Genomic DNA, 12,067 nt, shown 5'->3' on the forward strand with positions numbered 1-12,067 from the left:
TACCGATGAATGAGATTGCAGAGGTTTGAACGGCAATGTTTCCCACAGCCTCAGATGTTTGGATACTTGGCCTTCAGTTGATGACTTATTTGGGAGGTGTTTTGTGACAAAACTTTTCCTGGGGAGACTCAGTATGTCTACTCATCCCAGCAAGGGAGCTCAAGACAGACCAAAGTATGAATACCACCCGAAATCCAACTTGGTGAGTTTCACTGGGGTTACCTACAGGAATATGTGTAAGGAGTTACTGACTGGAGCAGAAATCATTTCAAAGACAACTGCACCATCACAGTCCACCCCAGCATAGGTGAGAGCTCAGAAAGCTGAGAGTGTGGACCACACTACACAGGCAGGTGGATCAACAGGTTTGAGCGTGTCCTTTCCAGGAGCCTCAGTTGATCCAAACCTCTTCCAGGCAGCTCAGATGGCTTCTGCTTCTTCCAGGAAGCTGATCTAGACCCAAACTCTTCTTTGCTGCTTGGCTTGTCTGAGAGTCTTCGCAGCTTGTATTGCTTACCTTAGCCGGAAGGGGAATCTAGTCCGTCTCAGGGACTTCCTGAAGCTATTTTGAGTTGCTTACCTTTCTGTTTAAGGAACTATTTCTGCAGGATGGAATGTTTCAGTCTTGGAAGGAACTTGCACATCAGGTGTTCTACCAGAGTCTTGCTGGTGAAGTATGGGGTGGTGGGGTGTTTGAGGTTACAAAGCCACTGCTATTCTCAGTTCTCAGTTCTTGCTGCTTCTTGTTTGCAGCTCAAGGTGTGAGTTTTTTAAGTCTCCTGCCGCCATGCCTGCCTGTGGCTGTCATGTCTTCTTGACATGGTGGACTATTCCTCTAGAACCATTAACCCAAATAAACTCCCTCTATAATTATAATTTGCTTAGTTTAAAGTAACTGAAGAGACTGTGGCCATGTGGCAAGCCCTTCTCCCCCATTCCCTCTGCCTTGGTTAAAAAAAAAAAAAATCCCTAAAGCTAGCCACCAAGGTCTATTCCCTTATTTGGCCACTTCCTTCTCCTGAGGCTGACTACCAAGGACCACCTCTGAAATATTGAAGTCCAGCAATTAGCCCCCCCCTTTGGCTCACCTAGTTAACATGCTCAATTAAAGTTAAACACCTCATCTTAGCACAGGGTTTCCTCTTGTACCTTCATAAACTGCCATTTTCCTATGGACTACGCCTGCCTCCCCTTTATCCAGGGGCAGTCCTTTGGTTTTGTCCCCTAGGACAAATACCCCTCTCTCTTGTTCCCTTCCCCTTCTCCCTCATCCTCTCCCTCCTGTCTTTGTCTCTTAGTCCCTACCCTTTGTCCCTCTACGGTCTCTTTTGTACCAAGATGTTGGTGTTGCGGGTCCTGAGCTGATACCCACCTCTTACAGTAACTAATACAAAACCTCTAGGCTACAGCTCTCAAAGACCCATTCCTGTAGAAAGAACAGCCTAGCATGTTCTTTAATACCTATCTTGGGCTGCCCTCCAACAGAGGCGACGTGTGTGTGTGTGTGTGTGTGTGTGTGTGTGTGTGTGTGTGTGTGTGTGTCCCTCCCCCCCCTCTCTCTTACTCCTATTCACTGGGACCCAAGGACATTTCCTGCCTATGAGAAGCCCTTGAATGCTGAGTAAATTTAATCAAGAACATTAATTCTTCTGCTGGAAAACAGCTGACTGAGCACAGCCACTGTTCGGTGCTCATTAAGGCTTGTCCTAGTTTTAAGCTTAAGTACAAGAATCAATCATGGGCCAAGTTGTGTTAGGATTTAAAAAAAAAAAAAAAAAAGATTCCCCAAACAATTAAGGCTTCGTGAAAGCTGGCTTGGAACTGATTCCAAAATCAGAACAGAACCCAATGTTCAGCATGCGAAGGCTGGCTCCGCTCCCTGTGGGCCTGTCACCTTAATCAGGGCGATGACACTTAGCAAAGCAACAGAAACTAGAGCTACAGCGAAACCATAAGACACAGTAGTGGAAAGCCATCTTGGCCCCTTCCTTCTCCTGAGGCTAACTTCCAAGGACCAGCTGTAAAGTATTGAAGTCCAGCAGTTAACCCCTCCCCACCTTTGCTCACCTAATTAACATGCCCAATTAAAATTAAACGCCTTATCCTAACACAGGATATCTTCATAAACTTCCATTTTCTTATGGAGTGATAGGGGAATGGTGATGTGATGTAACTGTGTGATTGTGTGTTTGTGTGTGTGTGTGTGTGTGTGTGTGTGTGTGTGTGTGTGTGTGTGTGTTGGTTAGTTTTTGAAACAGAGTCTCACTATGTAGCTCTGGCTAGCCTGGGACTCCTTAGCCTGGAATTCACTGAGCTCTGCCTCCCAGTGCTGGAAATAAAGGTGAGTACCATTCATGCCTGGCTTGAATATTAAAACGTGTGTGTGTGTGTGTGTGTGTGTGTGTGTGTGTGTGTGCGTGTGCGTGTTACAGAATGAATATATAATATATAAAACCTCATAGGCTGGAGAGACGGTTCAGCAATAAAGAGAAGCCACATGGCAGCACACAGACAGCTGTAACTTCAGAGGAGCAGAAAAGTTCTTTTACCCTCCCTGGGCACCAGACACTCATGTGATACACTTCCCTCTGTGTTAGTGTTTCTATTGCTATGATAAACACCATGACCAAAAACAACTTAGGGAGAAAAGGGTGTGTTTGACTTATATATCCCAGGCCACAGGCCATTGAGAGAGGCCAAGGCTGAATCACAGGCCACGGAGGAACGCTGCTTACTGACTCGCTCCCTACAGCTTGCTCAGCCTGCTTTCTTTACTACCCAGGACTGCCTGGCCAAGGGTGGCACTACCCACAAGGCCACCCACCCTTCCCACAGCAATCACTAATCAATATCCTTGTTCTGGCAGACCCGCTGGAAAACCTCTCACCTTCAAAATATAAACACGCAAATGGGAGTGAGAAGAAAGGATGAGGGACGGTAGCAACGGAAGGACTCCAGCCAGTGCCAGCATGGTGAGCCCGGCTCTGGCAGGCCTTCCCTCCTCCCGGATTCCTTCTGCCTTACTAAAAACCATGAATTAGATCCCTAAAGCTAGACCCCAAGGTCCATTCCCTTATTTGGCCACTTCCTCCTCCTGAGGCTGACTACCAAGGTCCAGCTATTAAAGCATTGAAGTCCAGCAATCAAAAGACCCCTTTGGCTTACCTAATTAACATGCCCAATTAAAACTAAACACCCATCCTAACGCAGGATTTTTCGACATTTTCCTATGGACCGCGTCTATCTCCTCTCTATACAGAGGCAGTCCTTTGGTGTCCACCCCCCACCCCCCATCTGGGACAACTCTCCCCTTCCCCCTTTCCAATGCTCCCTTCCCTTCTCCCTCATCCTCTATCTCCTGTCTCTTATTCTGTCCTTTGTCTCTCTGGGCAAATAAATGCTCTTTGTGCTGAGAACCTTGGTGGTGGGGTTTCCTGAGCAATTCCAGTCCCTCCAGGAAGCAAAATATGAGCTAGGTATATATGATGGTCACCAAGCACAGATGCTCCTGGGACCAAAGGCTCTCATTATGGAATAAGTGTGATGGTTAATTTTGATTTTTTTCTTTTTTAAAGCAGGAGCTCTTTCTTTTAAGATTTATTTATTACATATACAAAGTTGCGTCTGCATGTACAACTACACACCAGAAGAGGGCACCAGATGGTTGCGAGCCACCATGTGGATGCTGGGAATTGAACTCAAGACCTCTGGAAGAGCAGCCAGTGCTCCTAAGCTCTGAGCCATCTCTCCAGTCCTTAACTTTTGACTTTTCAACTGGACACAATGTAGAATCACCCAGGAAAGGGGTCACAATGAGGGACTACCTGGATCAGGCTGGCCCGTGGGCGTGTCTACGTGGGTTGTCTTGATTATGTTAACTGGAGTGGGAAGATCTGCCACCATTGCCTGGGTGGAGTATCCTGGATTGTACAGAGCAGAGAAAGAGCTGAGCTTTAGCATGCATGCACTAATTCCGTGTTCTCTGCTCCTGACTGTGGATGTGGCCTGACCTGTTGCTACATGTTCCTGCTGCCTTGACCTCTCTGTGGTGATAGGCTGTAACCTGGAAACATGGGCCCAGCAAGCCCTTTCTCCCCTGTGCTAATTTTTCAGGACATTTTATCATGGTGCAGGAGAGGAAACTAAGAGTGAAAAGAGGGGTGGCAGGACTTAACTGGGCAAGTTCCTGAGTCATGGAAACTCCCACATTCTCTTTCTTCCTCACCTTCCCCCTTGAAGAAAACTAGGGCAAGGACAGATCTGTGTGTCACAGCTTAGAAGGGAGAGAGGCCCTAGCTCTCAGAGAATGACATAATTCTCTCCCCATTTGGACCGCTGAGATTGCAAATCAACATTTAGGCTTGTCCTCGGGGGCTCTCTTGATGTCCTGCCTGCCACACTGCTTCTTACCGCACACCCTTCTTTGACCACGGTAGCCTCTGGGTGCAGAGCTTTCCACATTAGATTTTATCGTATGTTGGAACTTTCTTTGGGCAAATTCCTTCATCTCCTTAGGTCTGTAGATCTGGTTCCAACTCCAAGAGGTCAAAAAGGAAATAAACACCCCGCTGGTCATAGATATAAAATTATTCTCTTTATATCTGCTCTCTAAAACTACCTGATGAGCCATCAGGCTGACTCAGTGGGTAAAGGCACCTGCCATTAACCGGAGCCTATTTCATGGCCACAGTCCTGGCACTCTATCTTTACAGGAGATCACTGGAAAAAACCAAGTAAAGGGCATACAAACTAGCCCTGTATTCTATCCTTTTATAATATGGCATCTCACCATAGATATGCCCAGCCTCTCTGCATTACTTCTTATACATGGGAAGCTACATTTACCTCCAAAAAGCTTATTTTAAAATCACTTTGGAAAGGCGATTTAACATTTCTATGAATTTCAAAGCTATCCTATGCTATCACGCATCTTCTGTCATTTCCTATTTAGGTGAAATAAAATAGATATAAGATACTTTACACATAGCAACCAATACCAGAAGGTGGCACTATTGTCACATGAACATACAACAGTAAATTGCTCCCCCCCCCCTTTTTTTTTTTTTTTTTTTTTTTTTGGTTTTTCGTTCTCTGTGTTAGCCTGGGCTGTCCTGGACTCACTTTGTAGACCAGGCTTGCCTCGAAAAATTGCCCCCTTTTAATGTCAGGACAGCATTGTAAACACTAGTTACATTTAGCAATATCTTTCAATGCAAGTCATCCAAAGCAATTTTACTTCTACAATTTTTTCTGTGTATGGCAGTGTATGTGTATGCATATGCGAGTGTGGATACACACGAACGAACAACACTTATAGAAGCCAAGGGACCTCGGGAGTAGATGACAGTTTATATCCTGATCCAAAGGCAGCAGGCAGAGAGGGGGAGACTGAGCATGGGGTAGGCTTTTGAGACCTCAAAGCCCACCTCCAGCAGCAGAAATCCTCCAACATGGCCACACCTCATAGTCTTTTCAAACAGTTTATCAACTGGGACTGAGTACCCAAAACACATGAACCTACGGGAATTACTCTAATTCAGACCACAGAGGGAGTCAGAATCCCTGGAGAGGGAGATAAAGGTGGGTGCTGGTGGCTGAACTCAGAGCCTCTGCAAGAACAGTCCATAATCTTAACTGCTGAGCCCTCTCTCCAGCCCCCATAGCAATGTAAGTAGTCTGACAGCTTCGTGTATAGTGAACTTTAGTCATTTTTACCTCTGCTATCCTGTTCATTGTCCTCTTATCACCCGTCCTTCCTCTGCTGAAACCCTTGTACTTTTTATACTTTTTTGGTGTGGCCCACTGAATTTAACGAGGGTTGCTTGCATGTGTATTGGTGGGATTTATTGGATCATGGCCCATTTTCAGTGGTATACCCATTGAGAAAAAACGTGTGTGTGTATGTGCGCGCACACACACACACAAGCTACCATTAACTGGTAACAGTCCTTCAGGGAGGGGTAGGCCTCATGAGCTCCTCCCCCATCCATAGTGAAATGCTGACCAGCCCAATCACATACTGCTTTTCAGAGATGAGGTCACACAGACAGGAAAACGCAGCAGGATTTGACAATGAATTAGACATAAAGAACAAAAGAACGTCTAAAATCATTGACGGTCTCTTTGGAGAGAAATTCTAAAACTTCAGGTGATTAATTTGTATTTTAAGTTATAAGCATAAAGTTCAATATATTTTACATTAGCGGACAGTCCTTCACTCTGTAGGTGTTTGTTCCCCTGGGCAGCAGGCACTGGGCCATACTCTACACAGTTCCCTATACTATCAAAGAACAGGCTCCTGAGCCAACGGCAGGGGTGAAGGTTCTCATGCTTGGTTTTGGGGGTCTGACTGCATCTCTACCCCTCCCCCACCTCTTCCCACATGGCAGGCCATGTGGGGGGGTCCTCTGTCTTCTACATCCGGTCTTGCCTTAGCTCAGCCTGACCAATAAGCAAGAGCTCTATGCAGCTCAGATGATTTGAACATGGGTTCTCTTTGTTTGTTTGTTTAAGTATAATAAGCAAGCTTTTAAAACACACAAACATTTTCTTTGTATAATTTCATATGAAGCTGTCTTTAAGAATTCATGGATCTGCTGGACCTGGTGGTACACACTTTCATAATCCCAGCAATCAAGAGACGCAGAGACAGGAGGATCTCTGTGATTTCAATGTCAGCGTGGTCTACATGGTGAGTTTCAGGCCAGCCAAGACTACAAAGTGAGACCCTGTCTTCAAAAAAACAAACAAATGGCAAAAAACAAACCCCAAGAATTCAAGAATCTGACATTTTTCTTCTCTTTCTTTTTTTCTTTTTTGAGACAGGGTTTCTCTGTGTAGCCCTAGTTGTCCTGGACTCACTCTGTAGACCAGGCTAGCCTCGAACTCACAATGATCCACCTGCCTCCTGAGTGCTAGGATTAAAGGTGTGTCTCTGCCGCCACCGCCTGGTAGGAACTTTATTTGTTTAAAGGTAAGCAAATGAACTAACCAAAAATGTTCCTTACCAATTTTACTGACTTGTTCACATGAGAGCTAAACCACACAAAAAGAGAATTTAGTGAAAATGAATTCTGAGCAGTTTATTCTCAAGTTATTACAGTGTTCAACCAACTGGACATACAAAGATAGCAGGTATAACGGTAAACACCAGGAGGCACATTCCCGTTCTGAAAGGAGATATATTATACACAAGGAAAAAAAAAATGAAGCAAATATTACAGTATTCAAAGTAACTGTTGACACTTCAGATGTGACATATTTACAAGAAAGTATGCTTTAAAATAATTAAATAATTTCCATAAGCTTACAAAAGAATTGAGATAAATATAAGGAGAACCTGACAGTCACAAGAACATATTCCTATGCTTTTGAATAAAGGTAATTCTATAAAAAGTCCCAAAATAGAGCTAATATTTTACCACCATGAAATATATCAAATTACCAATACCAAAATATGCTAAAATGAATGTGTACTGTGGAGGCTGAACCAAAGAAAACAGCGCCAGGCTCATCAATACTGCCAAGTGTCTGTACAAGGATTCCTAGGTGTGTTCATGAAAAAGGAACTGACCAAAGAGCCTGGATCGTGAACACGGCAGCAGAAGGGTGGGGACTGCTTAAAAACCTTGTCGTCCTGCGGTTTTCTAATGCAGGTGCAAAAGAGAACTGCATAGAACTCTAACACATTAGCTTATGAATACAAAAGGTGAACAGTGCGTTCTTGTGCTGGGCAACTAAATAGCGCATTTTAACCCTCAGACCCCACCACAGTAGCAAGTTTCTCATCCTTCAACAAGTAGTCTTAGAACACAAAAAAAGACAAAACACTTAGCACTCACGACTCCAAAACCAAAGTGTGAGACTGAAAACACCCTGGAGCAGCAGCCTGGGGAAAGCAAACACTTGCAGCTTTGCCACAAAGCAACGCTTGCTCAAACCATTCTACTGCTCAACACCAGGCTCCTTAGAAAGGTGCTTCCGTTGATGATATCCCCACAGTTAAATGCATACTCAGTTTGCTTTTCAAGATATAAATATTGCACAGGTCGCAGAACACCAACAATGGTGTCTCTGACATTAAATGCTATCTTATTTAACATATCAAACTATGCTATGGAAATTAATTTATTCAAACATTTAAAGCCAATCATGTAAGACTTTGAGATGAGAAGACACAGGCACTTGAATACAGGTTATTAATGATGAAGGTAGTGGCCACAACAACTTCATGACTAAGGGCAGTTATGACTTCACACAGGAACTGAATCCTTTCACTGACCCACGATCAGAAATAAGACCTATTTACAAAACTTTGATTTAAAAAAAAAAAATCAGATCTTCCCAAAATTTATAACCAAATAATTTTTCCTGAAATAAAATACTGGTAGGCACAAGTCCTAAGCTCTTTAAAATGAGTGTCTCAGGCTGCATGTTGGTGACATAGCCTATAATTTAGGAGGTAACAGAGGCAGGAAAATCACCACAAGTTCAAGGGAAGTTTATTGACACAGAGCGAGCTCTAGGAAAGTCATAGCTACACAGAGAAAATCTGTCTCAAAAAAAAAAAAAAGTCCCTTCCCTACAAAAAAAAAACCTTAGCTACAGCTGAGCTCTAATCTCTCACTTTTGCTACCCCTGTTGAACCCCCACCTGTACCAACAGACTAATCTAATCTTCTATGCAAAATTTACCACTCACCCAAACAGCCAAAATATTAAAAATGGTTAGAATTTCTAAATAGTCCACATCGCAATATAAATTTTGCAGCACCACAGACATCATGAGTTTAGGAATTTTATGTCTGGCAATGTCCCACTTGATAATGTTAGCTGATAAGAATGTGTAAATATTGAATATTTCATAGGGAGTCATATTAGCATTTTTAAAAAGAAATTTTAATGTTTTAAATTGTTATTTAAAATTTCAAAGTCACTAGTTAAAAAAAAAAAATCACACACACGTTTATACCAAACATATAAAGCATCAGACAGTCGATACAGACGTATCTTTTTTCTTCCTTTCTTAAAGAAATTATGTTGACTTGGCCACTCCCTAGATTCTTTGCTTGCCAGCTTACAGAGTACGCCCAAGAGGCAGTATAATATATGCACTGAAATTATTCACCCTCTACCATCTTTGGCTAGAAGCCTCATAAAAGACACTGCAGGATGAGTAGGGCAGGCAGCCCATGCGCTCCAACCTTACACATCACTGACTGGCAGGCTGGCGTCATCTAAGTCCACTGGCTCACCATCTTCTCCCTGAGGGCCATTTTTACTTTGAGGTCTGAGCAGAGCTTGTGCAGTCACTTTGGAAGCTGGTTCTCTTGCAGAGACAGTCTGGACCTTGAAGTTCCCTGGCTTGACCTTGGCAAGAGAGTCGTAAAATCCTCGCTTCTCCATGGGATAGCTTGAGACCAGAGAGTGGCTGCGAGAGGCTGGGGAATGTGAGGTGGCTGCTGCTGCCCCGGCAGGACGGACAGTGTATTTGGATTCTGAAGGACAGCCGGGATGCTCCTGGAAAGAGGAATGGTGGTCATACGCAGCCAATTACCAACAGCAAAGTTAGTCAGACACTCAATGTGAGACTTGATTCTCTGAAAAACAAACAACACACACACACACACCACACATACACACACGCAAAGCAGAAGCATGAGCCATGCGGCATAAGTGTGCGCGTTCCTTCCCAAAGCAGTGCATTTTAGGGGTGAGTTCACAGCAATGATAGCCAACAACCAATTCCACTAAGAAACTATTCTGTCACCAAAGCTGAATTTGGCAGCTTATGGCACTCTGAAGGCCTTGCCAACCTAAAATGAGATACGGTGTTCCAACTGCAACTGAATTGTGTTGAAAGAAGACTCTACCAACATTTACTTAAGACTTATGGGGATTATACCAGGTATTAAAAAAGGTAAAATGTAAGACATAAAAATGAAAGGCCACAGATTAATCAACAAAAAATTAAGACTTTTCAGACATGATTTTGTCTAGTAGTCTAATAACTTGTTTTTTGCTTCTATTAATTTCACTGCAACTAACTGCAGCCAATTTAATTCTATTTATTTTGGGTAAGTCACACATTCATATGGTTTAAGATGTTAAAAGTAAGAAAGGGCACAACTGAATCACTTTTAAGACTGCTGAAGTAAGATCAGCTGTAAATACTGATGTTGTTATACTTGTAAACAAATCTGAAGGCACTGTGGTGTGCTGCGCAGCTCCTAGCATATGCTCATTTATGACATTGGCTGCTTTGAAAACACACCACAATTAGCAAGCACTACAGGCTCCTGTTACATGGTAAACTTCACCAAAACTATAAAGCACCATGCAATTCTGGTGACATAATTAATCCAACATGGACATGTGCAAAAATTTGCCTGGATTAGAACAAAGGTGCATTTCAAGTGTTGTAGTATAAAAAAAATTCAAAATACATAAAACATGGAAATCAAAAGTCTTGTAGCAATTCAGTAAGTTAGTTTCTGAAGCTCTGGAAGCTTCCATTAGTACGGTTGCTTTTGTCTTTTTTTACTATACATATTCAGCCTAATGACTACAGTAAAATAGTTTGCGTTAGTGATGACAACTGCAAAAGGCAGTCTGGTTAACTCAACCTTCTATGATCAGCTGTAAGGAGGAGCGAGTCCAGGCCCTCTACTAAGAAGGCACATTTGCATGAGAGCCCACATACGTGCTGCATTCACCAGCTCTTGATGTATACCTCTGTATACAAGGGTTCGACAGCCTTCTGGCCTGCCGCATCTGGAACACAGTGCAAAGCTAAGATTAGAGTTAACCTATATTGGGAGAGGGAGGAAAAGAGAGAATTCGGCTGACAGTCACAGCTGGACAGTCCAATTTGCCCCCACCACAAAGCACAGAACACAAACACCCTTCTCCAACTTCCCCTCTTCCCAACAGACACTGTTTTTGCAGAGAGTCTCATACTTGACTGTTGAGTCACACAAAATGCAGGCAGTTACAAAACTAACACCCATGAAAGAGACGTCTTAGATATTCCTAAAGGAATACTAGAATAGTGATAAATGATTACGGAATGGGAAACGTGGGCTACTATCTACTGATCTGTCATTATCACTCCCAGAAAACTGGTAAAAGACAGTACTACTACCAGGAAACATACTGAAAGGACAAGGTATGTAGGTAGATACAGAATCTATCTCACAAAGGCTATGGCACAGCACACTGCAACACCACTAAGGAAAAATAATCTTAACTGAAAATTGCCAAGTAAAGGGGGAACTAAGACATCACAAACCCATGTTTTGGTAGAACTGAAAGTGCCTTGAATTGTCAGGCCAGTGCCACACCAAGAGTGTCTACACCTAGACCTCCTGACAAGAGCCTAACTGCAAGAACAAAGGACAGAAGGCTCTGTTCTTTAGCTGCCCAGCCTGTGCATTAACACACTGTGCACAGAAAGCTATGCACACGTGACACTACACGGAAGCTCCGAATCAGGGTGCATTATTTTTGCAAGTCCAATTGGCATGAAAGTCAACATGCAAATAATCTCAACAGAGGAAGAAACTGAAGGATTAGGGGAGGGAGAGGAAGAAAACTTCAAAGGGTGCAGGCCCTATGCAGCGTCTCCCCAAGGAGGAGGAAACCTACAGAAGGCGCTGATCTGCCAGGTCCCCGCTGTGCTACAATGGCGCCAGAGACTGCTTTAATCCAACTGTGCATCTCTTCAGGGCTATCAGCCTAAGGGAAAAAGGATATGTCAGTCAATTTTCTCTCAAAATCATCTTCTATCTCCATAAATTCTGTACCTTAGTAATATAATGTCACCTGCAAACACATGCAAAGGAAATACTTTTAAAAAGTTTTCAAACCACCTTTCTTTTGTATGTATGTATGTATGTTTGTTTGTTTTTCATGACCAGGGTTTCTTTGTATAGCCCTGGCTGTCCTGGAACTCCTGAGAACTGCCTGCCATTCTCCTGTCTCTGCCTCCTGAGTGCAGGAATTAAAGGTATTACCACCACAGTCAGCTTCAAAATACTTTTTAAAAGTATGTGCATGTGTGAGTACTT

General features: G+C 43.3%; 1 protein-coding gene across 6 annotated transcripts in view; it reads right to left on the reverse strand.

The window, feature by feature from the left end:
* Positions 1-7,056: 7,056 nt before the first annotated feature.
* PLEKHA1 (pleckstrin homology domain containing A1) overlaps positions 7,057-12,067 on the reverse strand; it is a 51,381-nt gene continuing 46,370 nt past the window's right edge. For 3 of the 6 annotated variants that reach the window (XM_084772327.1, XM_084772328.1, XM_084772329.1), the window contains exons 11-12: positions 11,646-11,735; positions 7,057-9,518 (exon numbers count right to left, since the gene is read on the reverse strand). In XM_084772327.1, the coding sequence (XP_084628453.1) occupies positions 9,204-9,518; positions 11,646-11,735 (405 nt within the window). In that variant the 3' untranslated portion in view covers positions 7,057-9,203. Of the gene's footprint in view, positions 9,519-10,624; positions 10,773-11,645; positions 11,736-12,067 lie in introns of all 6 variants that reach the window. The other 3 variants (XM_084772331.1, XM_084772330.1, XM_084772332.1) reach the window with 3 other exon arrangements.

The sequence above is a fragment of the Acomys minous genome (assembly GCF_964271855.1).
Source record: "Acomys minous genome assembly, chromosome: 2".
Classification (NCBI taxonomy): domain Eukaryota; kingdom Metazoa; phylum Chordata; class Mammalia; order Rodentia; family Muridae; genus Acomys; species Acomys minous.